At 54.2% G+C, this 16,567-nt stretch overlaps 6 protein-coding genes across 6 annotated transcripts; 3 read left to right on the plus strand and 3 right to left on the minus strand.

Moving 5' to 3' along the window:
• Positions 1-1,133: 1,133 nt before the first annotated feature.
• CTAM01_00541 (5-methyltetrahydropteroyltriglutamate-homocysteine S-methyltransferase) lies at positions 1,134-3,627 on the minus strand (the record flags this gene model as incomplete). Its single annotated transcript, XM_060516592.1, has 3 exons — positions 1,134-3,107; positions 3,215-3,316; positions 3,397-3,627. The coding sequence occupies 3 exons, from the start codon at positions 3,625-3,627 to the stop codon at positions 1,134-1,136; spliced, it is 2,307 nt and encodes a 768-aa protein (XP_060389218.1).
• Positions 3,628-6,146: 2,519 nt separating this feature from the next.
• On the plus strand, positions 6,147-6,557 carry CTAM01_00542 (uncharacterized protein; the record flags this gene model as incomplete). The annotated part of the gene is made up of 1 exon (XM_060516593.1): positions 6,147-6,557. One exon carries the CDS (start codon positions 6,147-6,149, stop codon positions 6,555-6,557), a length of 411 nt encoding a protein of 136 aa, XP_060389219.1.
• Positions 6,558-8,166: 1,609 nt separating this feature from the next.
• On the plus strand, positions 8,167-9,244 carry CTAM01_00543 (uncharacterized protein; the record flags this gene model as incomplete). Its single annotated transcript, XM_060516594.1, has 2 exons — positions 8,167-8,222; positions 8,281-9,244. The coding sequence occupies 2 exons, from the start codon at positions 8,167-8,169 to the stop codon at positions 9,242-9,244; spliced, it is 1,020 nt and encodes a 339-aa protein (XP_060389220.1).
• Positions 9,245-9,375: 131 nt separating this feature from the next.
• Positions 9,376-10,171, minus strand: CTAM01_00544 (uncharacterized protein; the record flags this gene model as incomplete). The annotated part of the gene is made up of 2 exons (XM_060516595.1): positions 9,376-9,785; positions 9,931-10,171. The coding sequence occupies 2 exons, from the start codon at positions 10,169-10,171 to the stop codon at positions 9,376-9,378; spliced, it is 651 nt and encodes a 216-aa protein (XP_060389221.1).
• A 996-nt stretch (positions 10,172-11,167) lies between these two features.
• CTAM01_00545 (uncharacterized protein) lies at positions 11,168-11,427 on the minus strand (the record flags this gene model as incomplete). The annotated part of the gene is made up of 2 exons (XM_060516596.1): positions 11,168-11,270; positions 11,333-11,427. 2 exons carry the CDS (start codon positions 11,425-11,427, stop codon positions 11,168-11,170), a joined length of 198 nt encoding a protein of 65 aa, XP_060389222.1.
• Positions 11,428-13,806: 2,379 nt separating this feature from the next.
• CTAM01_00546 (uncharacterized protein) lies at positions 13,807-14,358 on the plus strand (the record flags this gene model as incomplete). Its single annotated transcript, XM_060516597.1, has 1 exon — positions 13,807-14,358. The coding sequence occupies one exon, from the start codon at positions 13,807-13,809 to the stop codon at positions 14,356-14,358; it is 552 nt and encodes a 183-aa protein (XP_060389223.1).
• Between the last annotated feature and the right edge of the window lie 2,209 nt (positions 14,359-16,567).

Consider the following 16,567-nt stretch of genomic DNA (forward strand, 5'->3'; position numbering starts at 1 on the left):
ACGAAACGCCCTATCAAGACGCCCTAAAGCCCACCTTCTGAACGGCGATTGAAATTTAGTAGGTAGATTGCTCTTTCCTCAATGAAGCCATCTTATGCTTGCTGAGTAATTGCAGAATGCCATGCGTCAGTCCTGTTGCACTCTGCAGGTCCTTACCTCGCTCCTTCCTGTTGAACGGGAATAAGTTTGAATTGAAAACGGCCTCTGTTCGGAGTGGGTCCACCCCGAGTGGCGTCATTCCGACTTGCCCACCCCCCCCCCCCCCCCCCCCCCCCCCCCCCCCCCCCCCCCCCCCCCCCCCCCCCCCCCCCCCCCCCCCCCCCCCCCCCCCCCCCCCCCCCCCCCCCCCCCCCCCCCCCCCCCCCCCCCCCCCCCCCGCCTTCCTCTCCGTGGCACCGAATCGGCAGCCGTCCAACACCACCCCAATGGTCCAACCTACCTACCCCTCTATTCCTCTCCCTTTACCGGTCCTCGCCAAGTTGCGAACCGAGTTTCTAGTTAATGAAGCGCCGTTTCTTTCTCGAAGCCTTCTGCAAAGACTAGCTCACCCGGCAGCGGGGGTTTCAACTTGGTTAAGTGTCACTATTGACTAGGACACGCGACCGAGTACGGCGCCCCAGGTCGCATCCGAATGCTTATGCCTGTAGGTAAAACCGACGTCCCTTGCTCATGTCACCCACCAACCGGTCAACGACCCCAAAACTCGGTAGCACAGTGTTCATCCGTTGGAATGGCTTCAATTGTACCACATTCCTTCTGCTGTCTTACACAATCACCAAACACGAGAGTGCGACGAGACCAAGTGTTTGAACCTTGCAATTTCATGTATTCATGAACATACTACATTAGACCATGGCCCGTTAAGGGGCTCTTTGAGTCTATATCCGTTCAGGACCCATCCCTGAAAGCGGTATCTGTTGAATTCCTTACTTTTCCCTGAGTCCCAAACCCGCTTGCAAAACGCCGTGGAGATGTGTTGAAAAAAGAACGCCTATGTTGAATTTGCCCGTAACCTTCCCCTGTTTTTCCGGTCATCCCCGCGGGTATTGCCACGTCATTGTCTGTTGAAAAGACTTATCGATCCCACCCAACACCTAAATCACACTCATGTACACCGCATCAACTGCCCAAACTTAGTTGGAGTACTTCTGGCGGAAGTACTTGGCAGCGTTGACCATGTTGACCAGGGCGGCCTTGGTCTCAGCCCACTGGCGGGTCTTCAGACCGCAGTCGGGGTTAATCCAGAGCTGCTCAGGGCGAAGACCGTTGTTAAGCATCTCCTCGATGCGGGTCTTGATCTCCTCCTCTGAGGGAACACGGGGGGAGTGGATGTCGTAGACACCAGGTCCAATGTGGCGGGGGTAGGCCTTGTCCTCGAAGACACGGAGGAGCTTGGCGTCAGACTTGCTGTTCTCGATGGACAGGACATCGGCATCCAGCGCGGCAATGGCGTGGAAGAAGTCCTGGAACTCGGAGTAGCAGAAGTGGGAGTGGATCTGGGTGGAGTCCTCAACACCGGCGGTCGACAGCTTGAAGGAGTCGACGGCCCACTTGAGGTAAGCCTCACGCTCGGAGCCGGTGCGGAGGGGGAGACCCTCACGGAGGGCGGGCTCATCGACCTGGATGACGTAGATGCCAGCGGCCTCAAGGTCGACGACCTCGTCACGGAGGGCCAGAGCAAGCTGCTGGGCCTGGACGGACTGGTGAACGTCGTCACGGGGGAAAGACCAGCGCAAGCAGGTGATGGGGCCAGTAAGCATGCCCTTCATGGGGCGAGCAGAGTTGGCAGCGGCGTACTTGGACTCCTTGACGGTCATGGGCTCGTTGTTGCGGCGAGAGATATCACCAACAACGATGGGGGGACGGACGCAGCGAGAGCCGTAAGACTGGACCCAGGCGTGGGTGGTGAAGACGTAACCGTCCATGCGCTCACCGAAGTACTGAACCATGTCGTTACGCTCGGGCTCACCGTGGACGAGGACGTCCAGGTCAAGCTCGTTCTGGATCTTGATGGTCTCCTCAATCTCCTTCTCGATGAACTTCTCGTACTCCTGGGCAGTGATCTCGCCCTTGGTGAACTTGTTGCGCTGGATACGGATCTCCTTGGTCTGGGGGAAGGAGCCGATGGTGGTGGTGGGGAAGAGGGGAAGCTTCAGGTGCTTGCGCTGAGCCTCAATACGGGTAGGGAACTCAGACTTGCGGTTGTGCATGGCCTCAGTGACCTCAGACTGGCGCTTCTTGACGTTGGGGTCGTTGGTGCGGGCTGAGGTGGCGCGGGACTGGATGTCCTTGGCGTTCTCATCGAGCTTGGCCTGGACAGAGGCAGCATCGGTGATGGCCTTGGCAATGGTGGCAACCTCAGAGGCCTTCTCGGAGGCGAAGGAGAACCAGCGGTAGACCTCCTCGGGGAGCTTCTTCTCGGAGGCGAGAGTGTGGGGGGTGTGGAGGAGGGAGCTGGAGGTGGAGACGATGACACGGTCCTCGCCAACCTTGGCGATGGCCTGCTTGACGGTGTCAATGGCACGCTGGAAGTTGGTCTTCCAGATGTTACGGCCGTCGACGACACCGGCAGAGAAGATCTGCTTGGGGCCGAGCTTCTCGAGGACGGGGCCGAGCTGCTCGGGGTTGCGGACAAGGTCGACGTGGAGACCGTAGACATTGCTGATAGCGGGGAGAACATCGAAGTTGTGGACGATGTCACCGAAGTAGGTGGCCAGGACAAGGTTGGGGAGGCCAGCACCAACAAGCTGCTCGTAGGCGGGCTTGAAGGCGTCCTTGGACTTCTGGGGAAGGTCGTAGACCAGGATAGGCTCGTCAATCTGGACGGTCTCGGCACCGGCAGCCTTGAGCTGCTTCAGGAGCTCGACGTAGACGGGGACGAGCTTGTCGAGGAGGGAGATGGGGTCAACGGACTGGCCACGGTCGGGCTTGCCGAGGTGGAGGAAGGAGACGGGTCCGAGAAGGACGGGGCGGGTGGTGATGCCAGCGGCCTTGGCCTCGTTGAACTCGCGAACGGGCTTGGGGTCGGAAGCGAGCTTGAAGGTCTGGCCATCCTGAAGGGTAGGCTTAACGTAGTGGTAGTTGGAGTCAAACCACTTGACCATTTCCTGTTGATGGACCCATTAGCACATGGTCCAAGCTTTTTTGGATTTTTTTCTGTGTCGGTTTTTGCCAACAGCTCAATTGTTTGAGCGGGGGCGGGGGCGGGGCTTACCAGAGAGGGAACGTCGATGCCATCCTTCTGGTGGCCACGGCCCATGGCGAAGTACTCGTCAATGGGCTCGAGCTTGGTCTCGGCATAACGGGGAGGGACAGCCTGTTTGTTTCGTAAGCTTGTGATTCTATGTGGTATTGGTCATGGATGGAGGGGGGAGGGGGGGGACGTGAGTCACGTACGTTGAAGAGCTGAATGTGGTCGAGGACGTGGTCGTAGTGAGCAAAGTCGTTGCTGGGGATGATGTCGACACCGGCATCCTTCTGGATCTGCCAGTGAGCAAGACGAAGTCTCTTGCCCTCAGCGAGGAGCTCATCGCGGGAGAGCTTGCCGCCCCAGTAGGCCTCGTTGGCCTTCTTGAGGTCACGGTTCACACCCATGCGGGGGAAACCAAGGACCGATGACTGAACCATCTTGAATGCTGTTGCTTGTCTGTGCAAAGTATTCAAATGTGACTGAAATGTGCGTTGTGTAAAATTACCTCGCCGACAAGAAGCAAGGTAAGGAAGAAAGAATTTGGAAGACAGGTCGGTTGAGGAGGGGAGGAGGAAGAAGGGAAGAGTGAAACGGATGGGAAGAAGGCGGAGGAGGGGTTAATAGAAGTAGTCGGACGGACAGGCGAGGAGGGTGAGAAAAAAAAAAAAAAACTCTACCAGGTAGGTGGCCGAGTCGGTCGGTGAATTGGGCAATTGCGTGCGAAGGTACGCGGAAGATGAGGAGGGGAGCAACAGCACAGCAATGGAAGCTCAGTGGCTGGGGTGACGGGTCCCGGGTCCAGTCAATTGAGAGCGAAGTCGGCTTTGGATCTTCTGTTTCCCTTTGGTTCCCTTTGGGATTTCCCATTTCCCTTTTCCCACCATACGGAGACCTTACGGAGACATAAGGTACACTACGGATACCCTACGACCAGCCATTGACCCGGTGATTTTGTCTCTATCTGCTTGGTTTACGAATTTTCTGCTTATGCCTCTCCCTCGATTTCCTTCCTTCCTAAGTTCCTAAGCTCCTCCCTCCTCTTCCTAGTACGGTCAATGGTGGTATCATGGTCGTTCCTACCTACCCCTCCATTGCGTATGCCTGGTGCTTGCCCAGGAAAGAAAAAAAAATGAGGCGAGAATTCTTTTCCCACCATGGTCCCTTAGCGTTAAGGTGGGGTAGTTTTGGAAGGGAAGGAGGGGTTGTCGCAGATTGCCCTTGAGATACTGCCCTCTGACACGCCCTGAGAATGCAGCGTGGCGTGAAGCTGGAGACTCGATTGGGGAAAGGTCTTTGGACGCATCCACCCAAGCAAGAAACATTTCTGGGCTGCTGATGGCGGGGTACAACAATTGAACAATGTCACTACCCTACCGTGAGCTATCAGTAGCTATCGTTTTTGACTGGGAGTTCCCGGCGGAAACACACGAGCCACCCATTGTTCTCTGTTAGTGCCCCTCAGTTCCACACCTGAGAGGCAACGTACACAGTAAGATGGACCCGAGTTGTCACCGTCACTTTGCGTTGCGTTGAATGATTATCATCTTCTTCTGCCTTCCATTTTGCAAGCTGACGTGACGTGCCGTGCCTCCCTCGCTTGTTCACCCACTGCGTCGGTGTGCCTGAGGATAATGGCCCGAATGGTCTAGAATCTGAGACTACTGGCTGTACGTGCCTGTTGATGCATGACACGACAACTCCAACATTGCCTAAGGTAAGGTAGGCGCTTTAGGGCAGGGCAAAAGGCAACTTGAGATTGTCCATGTGCATGACGAGTTTGGCAAATGTGAGAATAGGTAGCAACCCAAAGTCAAAACAACAGACGGGAACCTGCGAGGAAAGGAAACTCAAGAAGGAGGGGCAGACGTTTCCCTATTGGATGAATCCTACTTGAGTGCGGCAGGAACGCAGGGGACCTGCCTCGATATGGAAGGGCGGTGTGGGCAGTCGGGGAATGCACCTCCAGCCTGCGTGCCTGCCTATCTGTCGTGAGAAGTTGAGAATATTCGTAGGTACGTATAGGAATTCGAGCCTGAGGGAAAGAACGTTTTCTCATCTTCTTACCTTACAAGTAACGCCTTGGGCTTATCGTGCTCGATGCTGCCCGCGGCACGTGCGCGCTCGACGCTTTGCCTCAGGTACGAAAGTAACCCACTCGAGCTTGCCTGGTCCCATTTCTGTCGCTAGCTTCTCTTTTCATTTGCTCAATCCACCGCCTTACTGGAGCCGCCGCACCTTTTTTTTCTTCCCCTTGCTTGAAGCTGCTTGTCGGAGACGTGCTAGGGTGACCTTACTCAAGCGTGTTGAGCTCTGCGCGCTTCAGGAACCTCCGCCTCGGATTCCATGGACATCCTCACCGTTGTTGACGACCCCTTCTTGACTCTCGCGGCTTCACTAGCTGCGCTGAGTTGTCACCTTGTCTTGCTCTGTTGAGAAACTGATGCAGGTTGCATTCCTGAGTCGTCTGCTTCTGTCAATCAATGTCTCACTCTCACGCGTCAACTGTCTCCCTCGATTGGACGAGCCTTTCCTCCTTCAACTGAGGCCATGACGGCAATTGCAGGTCAAACGTCGAGACCGCCTCGAAGCCGTTCTAGCTCTCGCATTGTTTCTTTTTTCTCGACAACGGTAGCCAATAGTGAATCAGCCGCCACTCGTCACCGCTTCTTATAATGGCCTCCCTCGATGCACCAAGATTCAAGACAGACTATGCCAGTCTGGACCAACAGTCATGTCGCTCGCTTGATAGTCGTGGAAGCAGTTGAAGCTTCCGACGTCGACTCTTTCGTGATCACCAACACTGCTCATCCGCTAACATCAGAGCGGCGTGGGGCCTTCACACGGCCGCCATAAACGCATTTTTCGATTCTGGGGCAGTCCGCAATGGCGTGATCGGCGGCAAAAAAAGATCCAGGATCCCGTTAGTCAGTCTGGGACCTCTGGGTGACTGGCACGAATGGCACCGACTGCCAACGGGGTCTACGGCCTGCCTCTACACAATAGACTCTTTTCACTGGAGCAGGTTGGAGCACACTGGAGTAGGAGACTGGAAGCATGGAGCACGCAGAAAAATCCGCGCAAAACCTTCCCAGCAAACAACCCTGGCTCCCGGTTCTTCCTCTTGTTACGGGTCGGGGTCTCATTCTCGAATCTCGAGTTCTCAAACCCCTACCGCCAACCCCACCTCTCCATACCCGTACATCGGAGCCAGCACGCGCCGATATTGCAGGTTGAGAATGACCGGGCTTTTCAATGGGCACCGCCTCCAACGCTGCCGCCCGGCCCGGCCACAATATGCCCTGTGCTCGACCAAGCAAGCCTCCTTGGCCCCCTTACCAAGGGCAGCGGGCTCAAGGAGACTTTTTAGACTCTTTTTCGCGGGTCGCCTAGCGTCGAATCCGGCCGAGACCCAGTTTCAAGTCTCCGACTCTGCACCTCGTATTATACGGGCCTTCACTTTTTCCATAACCTCTTCCAGACTCTCAACTCCACGACTGAAACCAAACGTCCCATGGTAGCGATATAGGTGCCCGGACCTTAGCATCCCGTCTTTCTCCTCCATGAGCAGCAGGATTTTCCCGCCCGCGTTGCACTGCCTCGACGATCCAAGCAGCATCAGACGGACACTTGGGTCTTGGAATGCAACAACGCGGCGGCGCAGTCATCTTTTGATTCCTCGAGCTTGGAATGCCGTCAATGCCAGCTACGAGAGCTAGTGCTTTAGAGCATTGAAGTGTCCCCCTTCGCAATGACGCTGGCTGGCGATGCCTTCAGCCATGATCACTAGCCGAGTTCAACAGGTTTAAGCAATCGCGATGAGCCTGCCAGAGCGAGTATTCCCCGCGCGACAGTCCGGGATAGTGGGTGGCACCGAAGCATGATCCTTCTTGTGGGCTTGTCTAGCTTGTTTACTGGCCACAACCGACAAGGAAACGACGATTCAAGACGCCTCATGTTTTCATCCGACACAAGACGCTCATCCCAAGGCATCAGTTGAACTGCCTTTTTTTGCCGTGTATATAAAAAAAGGACGACGCCACCAGAAATAGGAGATCAAGAAACCATCGTTGCACTGTCTGAGGGTAGATTGAGAGATTATCGAGCACCTTGACTTACCAAAAAAAAATCTCGCCAAACCTTTGATTGCAACTCCGAACCAGGTGGGAGCAGGAGATCGCCTGCACAGACGAGACAGTTCATGACAGGGCTCGGCGGGAACGTCAAGAACTGCATCCAAGCACCGCACCCCGGTCCTATATCAGCCACGGCTAAGATGCCCCAAGCTTCCGCTACAGCCGTGTCCCACGAGAACACAGCCAACAACCCTGTCGCCTGAGGCAGTTGAGGGAGCACTTCGCGCGGCACGACTCCCACACCAATGCACTCAGTGCGTTTGACAATGACGTTTGAAACCAACACCCCTACCATCCCAAGCAGCATCATCTCGTCTTTGACGTGAATCGCTGCCCCATATCAGCGTTCTGTTAAGCTGAGGATGCAGCAAGAGTCCCAGCAACTCCCGACAAGCCCCAGCAAAGCCCCGGCTGAGCACCAAGCCAGCCACACCCTTATACCCTCCTTTCTGAAACTGGCTTAACATCGATTATCACGTATAAGCTTATTCATACACTGCACTTGGCAGACGACACAGGGGCCATGGTGTTAGGGAAGCTCGTGTGTGACCGTGTAGTTCCCCATATCTGCGGCGCCTCTACCCTGCCAAAGTTGCATCCAGACTTGGAGCAATTGATAATGAAGAGCGTCCTCAGATCCATCTAGGACTAGTTCTGGTGTGCTCTCTCTTTTCTCTTCTCAAGCTCTCTGGGAGAGTGAAAGTAACAAACGAAGTCAACGGCCTTTCATTATTCGTGTGCTCTGGGTTTTCTGGATTCTTCAAATTCTTTAGTACTTTCATCTACTTTACTTTCTCATCCAGAGCTGGCTCTTATACCAAGTGCTGGAACACTATCTTCACAATGGCACCCATGACTAGACCACAGGGCATCTTCCACAGACCATCAGCGTCTAATATGTACGTCTCCTGCAATACGTCAATGTCCCTCAACCTGATCTAATCTTCTCTTTCACAGATCATCACACGAAGATGATAACCTAGCGCGCGTATTCGTCGGTCGAGGCGAGAAGATGAAGGAGTTCCGTATCAACAAGCAGAAGCTCAGCAACGCTGCCCCTTTCTTCGAGGATCAGCTGGACGCTACACCAGCCGGCGTCAAGGTGACGCCGAACCAGACACCAGTGCCGGTATGGTTACCGCAACAAAAGTCGACTATCCGCCTTCCCAACGAATCCGCCTCCATGTTCGAGCTCTTCGTAGTTTGGCTGCATCAAAGAGACGGCTTCCGCAGACACCTCGACGAGATGATCACTCTCGTCAGTGATGCCCCTGGCGTACCGTGCCAACGACTTCACTGGGCTCTGGTTCGCCTTCACATCTTCGCTGCTCGGCTCGATCTGCATCACCTGCAAGATCTTGCGATTGATGCCTTGCAAGACATCTACCTCCGCTGCGACTGGGATGTCACACCTCGCTTCGTCCAATACGTTTACGGCCAGTGCGATGCCGAGTCTTCGATGCGAATTCGGAGGTGGACCGTAGCGATGGTGGCCTGGTCCGTTGCTGGAGGTTCGTCATCGATCGTGAAGGACGATGGCGGGCTCGAAAGGTTTCAGGAAATGTTTGAGCGCTTTCCCGACTTCGCAACCGAGTTCACCTCGCACCTGCGCAAGATGAAGTCGAGCAAGCTGGACACACGCATCAAGAACCCTCAACTGCGCATCCCGGCTAATAAGCTTCGTAACGAAGAGCGCCAGTTCGGTTTCCGGCAATGTTCGTTCCACAGCCATCGGGCTGCCGTCGGCGAGCGTAGATGTCCTCACACCACGGCCAGCAGGGAGCTGGATAACTTTCTACTTGTGCCGTTGGTGATGGAGGTCGCCCCAGAACCAAGCCGTGGCCATTCCCGTCGCGACATGCGGATACCACAACCACCTTTCCGCCGAGAACGGATGCCTTACACCGCGCAGGTGTTTTAGAGGGACCGTGAACATCGCCAACCTCCACGGGTGGAGGGTGCCCGTCTAGTTCGGCGGAAAACCAAACTCATCAAAGACACACACCAAAATTCTAATTCTTCAACTCGTCATTCGAAATCACCTCTTCCTCTTCACAAGTCCTCGGACTCGGTCCTTCTAGGGACCGGGCATCCATGAGCCATGAAGACCCCAAAGCCGTCTTTCGGCTTCGATGCCTGGCGGAAAGCGACGCGACTGCGTCCCGCGTCGGCAAGCTCGAAAACGAAACTACCGCTGCCGTCGCACTGGCCGAGGTCGATGGACTGCGTTCCAGGCTTGACCAGGACGGTGCCCAGAAGATTCTGCTTCTGTCGTACGGAATCGTCCCCTTCGTAGCTGGGGACGCGGAAGACGCGCATCGTGGTGGCGCCCTCGCGCTGGATCAGCTCCCAGCTCTCCGAGTCCTCGGGCATGGTGAAGAGGAGGCGGCACTCTGTCGATTCCTGTTGTCCCTGGACGCCGCCAAAGGTGACGAGTTGTGCGACTCTGTTCGCCTTGTTTCCTATAAAAGAGAACCGTTTGAGTACATTCATTCATTCATTGAGAATCTCCTTTGTCAGGGAAACTATACACCAGAGAGGCATAGTTGCCAACCCAAAAAAGACAAGAAATTTCAAAAAAAGCACCAAAAAAAGAAGAAGTCCTACCTGACGCGTCAATATCTTGGTTGACGTAGAAAAAGGCGGACGGATCCTCCTGTTCGAAGGGTTGATCTTGCAAAAGCCAGGTCAAGGAGGTCGGGGCATCGACGCGCGCGCAATCCGTCATTGCGTCGTGTTGTTGCTGTTTGCCGAAGAAGCTCGGTCTGCCGAACGCGGTTCCGGAGAGCGAGAGGACAAGCATGGAGACGATGATGCTGGGACGAGCCATATTTTTTTGAATGTACATATTCAACTACCCAGTAGGGGGGGATGAATATCCTGGATTACTTTTTTCCAAATAAAAAGAAGACACTAGATGTCTTTTTGCTGGACTTTTTTTCTTCTTTCGATTCCCTATTTTAAGCTGTGACTGTTTCCGACGAGCCGGTAATAGAAAGTTAAACCGGTGTACCGAGTAGGTGAGAGAGTATCGGTTGGTTGGATGATCGGCGGTGATCTGAGGAAGGGATCCAGGTTATCCGTGGAGGTGGGATGTAAGTCGAGTACACACTATCCGAGCACCAGTGGAAACACAACCGTCGTCGTCGTTATGTCGTGTTATGGAAGGGAGCACAAGAGCAGTTCAAGAGGATGACGAGAAGGATAAGAATAAAGCCAAGATTCAGGTTCAAAAGGACGGGAGGAAGGGGAAGGAGGGGAACGGGTGGTGCGGTCTGACACGATATTATACTCTGGACGTACCCAATCCCGACTTTGACTTTTGTGCTCTGATCTGGGTTAGGTACCATGTAGGCAGCCGGGCGTTCTTGGTGGTGGTGGTGGTGGTGGTGGTGTGGTACAGGGGTTAGGTAGAAAGGGAAGCTTTTTGGTGCTGCTCAGAACCCTCTGGTTGCAAAAAAGCTTGGTCTCGCTCTTGTTTTTCTGCTTGTCCGGGTCATCAGACCTCTGAGGTACGAAGTACTCCGTACACACTGGACTCTACGGTGTTTAAAGTGTCCAAGTTAGCGAGGTATTATACGTTTCTCTTCCCCCTTCCCCCCCCCCCCCCCAATTCCCGAGCGGGCTTGTGACACCCGGGTCTGGCGCCGCTTTGGGCTTCTCTTTGGTTTGCGTTTTGGTGCTTCCCCCGCGACGGCGCTGACGCTGGTAGAGCGAGTTTTAGCGACTTTGCTTTCGATTGTGTTTCTATCTCTTGTATCCGCATGTCTGTCTCCTTTGCTGTGTATCCCCTGTTTTGGTTCCCGTACCTCCCAGGCGCAAGCTCAGGTTCCACCGTCCGTCATCAGCATCCCTTGCAGTTTCCCCCCCTTCCTAACCCCCGATGACCCCCCTCCTTCCTTATTTTCTTTCTGTAAGGTACGCAAGGGGCGATGATGCAGATGATGATGGGATTACTGAATACCTAGTGAATTCCCCCCGTTCCCGGAACATTTGTGTTCGATATCCCTTACCTAAGTAGGAAAGAAACGAACGAGGCGTGGTTCGGTTCGTGCCACGGAGGGGAGGGGGCATGGGGCAAAGAGCCCAGGGAAAAAGTGACATTGGACTGACCTTATTGCGGTACAATGTCAGAATGTTAAGGCCCGGCGAGCAAGGGGGTGCCCGGGGGAGTCGGGGGACGGAGAGGCGCGGGTGCACAGCTTTTTAGGCAGACGACACTTTTTGTTTTAGTGCGGTGTAAGGCAGACCTTTGGATCGAGAGGTATTACCTAGGTATTAGCCCGCGATTGTTACCTGCCGGGATTGGAGCTGTACGGATAGAGTGGTTTCTTCGGATTCACACCCAGCTTGCTCGGTGCTGGCCGTTTCCAGTTTCTTGTTCTCAATTTTCCTGTTTAGGACAAGGTTTTTGGCTCGTTCGGACCACGGGTTGTGTCAAGTTCGTGGAAGGTTCGTGGTATTACTGCCAGTGTTTGGTTTGGTTTTGGTTTTGGTTTTACACCGGTGGGACTATGAAATGTCTCTGACAGACATTGGACGACTTTGTATTCGATACAGGAACTTGAATACATATTGGTCGTCGTACCGGAAGAGATAAACCTGTCGACGGATGCGGTGGTGCATTTATGGGTACCTTGAATCACCCCCGGATGAATGCTACATTATCAGGCAAGGGATGACCAAAAAGCTAGGCTGACTGACGATCGAAGGAGAAAGCAGCACGAGAGGAACACAGGAATTAGGAAGACACAGAGAGAGGCTCAGCCCTGGAGCCATTCCGAGCCAAGAAAATCGTCTTCTTGTTCCTTTTGCGCAGCGAAAGCTCCAGGGCCCCCCATCAGCCCCTAATCCCAGCTTCGACGCGTGCAGACAAGGGCAGAGCCTGAATTTGAATTAAGGTGCCAAATTAGGGTAGCTCGTGGGATATCTTTTCTTGGGGAGAGAGAGTCTTGGCTTTCGCCGGGTCAATACCGTCATGACGGATCCTACCCGTCCTCCCTGCCCCTACGTTCGTTTCCCTTTTTGTGTTTCCCTCGGGACTGGGTGACTGTCAGCGCAGGGTTCTGGCTTGCATGCGCGGACGGCGCACTTACACGCGCGCGCCGGGTTGCGCGCACGCGACAGACCCGAGCTGTAGGTTGGATGAACCCACACGTCTTCCCATCCTCCTGGGGTCGGGGATCTTGGGTGCGCCCATCCTCTTAAGCACTCGACAAGGGCTACAGACGTGTTGATGCATGAACCATTTACAACAAATCTATCGGGGGAAGTTTCACAGCGTCAATTGAATTATCAAGACTGGAAGACGCATCGCAATGTCTGGCAGATCAGTCGGCTCCTCACGCAGTAAGCACTTTGACGAACGGAGAAGATGCGCTTGCGCTAGTCCCCTGTCTCCGTCGGCCGTCTGCGTACATTGACCCGCCGGGCCCTTCACGTCTCTCCTCTCTCATCCCCCATCGTCCTCCGCCGGCGCAGAGGCTTTCCGTCCGGACGAAGATAGGACCGCCCAAGTTGGGAACTTACGTCGCGTGCCGTATGGATTCACCTTATTCTGCGAAATTGCCTGGATCTGAACGGACGCTGGTTCGCTTGCAAACGCAGAGTCCCCTTACCTAGCTGAAAAGGCCCTAGTATCCATCCGTAGAAAGAGGTCTTCCCCAACTTTTTGGGAGGCCTTTTTCGGGCATTGGGAAATGAGCTTTTCGTTGGCCTTATGGGGCTAGACGGTGGGCATTTCTCAGCGGTAAATACGAGCATAGCGTGCGAAAGTAGGGACGATCTTTCTTCTTCACTTCTTTAGCCCTTGGAGTTAGGGTAGTTTACGCGGGATGGCGGATTCCTTCATTCCATGTCAGAGTGGACAGGCAGAGAGAGTTGTGGGAATCCCGAGCTAAAATAGCACGGAGATCATTTTATTTTCGTATTCCCTGGACCTGAAGCCCCCCGTCTCTCTTCCGGCCCATGTCCCAATTATGCCCCTCGTTTGAAGGCGGGTATTCTTAAGAATTGGGTGTTGTGTCCAAAAGGTCGTGAGATTTTGGGTACAAGAATGTTTGACACCGCGATGTTTACGACGGGATATCTTGGAGGCTAGGTTACCTCATCGGCCAGCATTCTATGGAACCAGCGCATGCGCAAGTGCTAGGGAGCGTTTGCGCCTGAGTGGTTCGGAATGTTAGCCCCGCCAGTCTAACGTCCTGTTTTAAAGCGCGACTCTTCCATTCCGGAGTAGGCCTCGGATAATGCAAGTCTTTGGATTGGATGAAGGAAGAGCAAGTAGCAGACAGGCCAGACAGATGCGCGACGGAACATAGTCTCGGAACGCCAATGACATCTTTCTCTTCGCCCGACTGCTGCGCCGAGCCGCGACTCGATCCAAACCCAGGGAGATCCGTCAGGTAGCAACAGGGGATCGGAAGAGAGACAAAGTCCATTGTTGCCGGTATGAACGCACTGCATACCTAGTCACCGGCCGATATGTCCGTCTTCCGTTCCCCAATCCTCTGCCTCCTCGCGTGGTCCACGCCGCCGCCGTCAGCAGCACCAAAGCCGGGCGTACCACTTGGAGGACAACGTTGCTGGGCCTCTCCGGTGGCATCCGGGGAGTGGAGTCAAGAAAAGGACTTGAGCATGGAAAGTGTGAATTGGAGAAGCGGCGCAGTCTCTTGCAAGAGATCCGTCTGGCTGCGGCCGGGACATTGTGACGCTGGCACCGATCGAGAGAGACAGACGGCATGTAAACCCGCCCGACGAAAGCATCTTTGGGGATCCAATAAGCAATGCAGTGATCTGCCCTGTCAGAATTTAGCGAGAAGAGTAGAAATCATGCAGCTCTCAGTTAGTCTCACGCGTGCGGCTAGTTGGCTGGGTACATCAAACCATGACACTAAAGCTCTGCAGATCTCGACATCATGTGCCAATGCAAAGTCTGGGGAAAGAGGAAGAGCTCTAGCGCGCTCTCTGACCATCTCTCAAGACCAGGCAGCACGTAATAATCACATCCTTGACTTGATCGTGGCGGCCAAGTGACCAAATGGACAGATCGAGCAAACACAACTTAAGCAACTGGGGCCAAAAGAAGCAAGCCGTGCTCTGAGAAAAGCATACCATCGCTCATTTACACATTTCACGAGCGAGGATCGAGTCCGTCGCCGGTGCGTGTGAGCTAGCGCCCAAGACGGTGCGTTTCTTCTTGTTCCCCCGGAGCTGCCAATGCCAGCCTGGCGGACCTGTCTGTCTCGAAGCTTAAAAGCCTATGAGAGGGGGAGGTATCCCATCACCGACGCCATTTCCCATTGAAGACGTTTGTCAGGCGTGTTTGGACGCGCGCGCGCGCGCGGGGCACTGCAGATAGATACCTTGGAGCTCTTAAAAGGAGTAGCAAAATGTCGGAGGGTACTTGGGCCGTCAGGACCATTTGGGACCCGAGCCTCGGACGCCGGGGCGCTCGCATAGTCCGGATCGTTCGGGTCCCGCATTGTAAGCGCAGGCGGTGTATTCCTTTCCACTCGGTACACTTACGACCTCTGAAAGTAGTGGTTCAAATTCTTCATCTGCCACAGACTGCGGCCATGTTAATAATGAGCAGCAATATCATTACATGAGTATCTCCAGAGCGCACTCCCTCGTTCCTACGAAATTCCTCCAGCCCAGGATTGTACGAAATGAAACCAAGGGCCTTATTGAAGCAAGCCGAGACGAAGGGGGAGGAGGCCTTTGGAGGCAGCCACACAGCCAGCCCGAACACGTGGAGGAGCTATAGGAACGGCCCTTTCAAAGTTTACCGACATTCCAACAACTTTCCTCCACGAGGGAGGGGAAGACACTACTTTTTCCAAATGCGAAAGCGAAGGCGATGAGATGATTGCCACCAGATTTTCCGCGACCAACGCAGGCTTTCTGCAAGGCATAGCCTCGAAAACCCCCAAAGGTAAGAGAGACTCGTTGAAAAGTATCCAAGGAAAATAAAGGCTCGCCGGAGATCCGAATGCACTCGTTTCCCTTTCACATTCCCCGGGACATCGGGACGCCGGGACATGCCTAAAGCACGCAGGGGACTGGGCAGCTCTCACGATGAACCATTGGGGAATTCCAGCACGGGACACCCGGCCGAGACGCAGTGAAGCAAGCACCTTCTCCTTTGCAAGATGTGCCATGGTCAATCCCCGACATTGAAGGAACGCAAATGACCATCCTCTTCCTCGTGTAGAACCACACCGTTTCTCAATCCACATTCCTCAACCGACCATCGAAATCTCACAAGAGTCCGATATCAAATTTCATGTACAGCTCCTAGTTCGCGTCCCAATATCAAATCTCCTCCAATCGAGTGAGTGCCTCTCACGATACCTTCGGAAATCGGCCCAGTATGTATCATCAAGCCCCCCTTGAAACGAAACATCGGCATCTCATCACCGAGCACCCGCACCATATCCCGTACCTCAATCCGAACGCACATTCCCCGACTCACGCATGCTCCAGGTACCGCCCAGACACGAACGGCACGTGAATCTCGGCTGGATAATTCGGCCCCGAGAAGCATTCTCGAAACTTTGGCCAAAATCCTTCCACCCCGCCAGTCATGATGTCCGTTTCCTCTCACCAACAAACCTCCTCATCAAATTGCAAGGCAACAGACACCATTCCGTCCATCGCTTGTCTCCCTCCTCCCTCTACTTCTGAACTCATTCTCTACTGTCTTCAAATCACAAGGTATAGAGGCCAAGAATATCTCCACCCTCCAGTCCTTCAGACAGCCAAACAGCGCAATGGACTTCTTACGGATCCAACATTGCGTTCGTCAAAATGTCTGGCTGCTTTCAGTCACTCCAGGGGCGTCGCCCACTTCACATAGCGTCAATCCATCACTCCTCTGGCGTCTTGGCTCGAGGTGAGGGACAAGACATCTCGTATTTCCCCCGCCTCCCCCGCATAGGGTCAGTTTCGAAAACGTCTCCATGTCGTATGGGAAGCTATTCGAGATCATCAATCAAAGATACGTCAAAAAGCAAGGCAGCTTCGGTAAGAACTCGCGTCACCTGACGTCAGGCGCAATACTGTGGAAAGAGAGTAATGCCTCACATCCATTTGTCTAGAAACGACTATTTTGTCTTCCTCTTCACCGAGTTTTTTTTTTTTTTACTTTTCTGTTCCAATTGAATGCCTCATCTTCGAAGTGAGTTTCTCACCCAAGCAACGCCCCGGAACCCCATACGAGGCCCGGTCGTCAATACGTACA

Source organism: Colletotrichum tamarilloi (assembly GCF_030869305.1).
Source record: "Colletotrichum tamarilloi strain Tom-12 chromosome Unknown Scaffold_1.1, whole genome shotgun sequence".
NCBI lineage: Eukaryota > Fungi > Ascomycota > Sordariomycetes > Glomerellales > Glomerellaceae > Colletotrichum > Colletotrichum tamarilloi.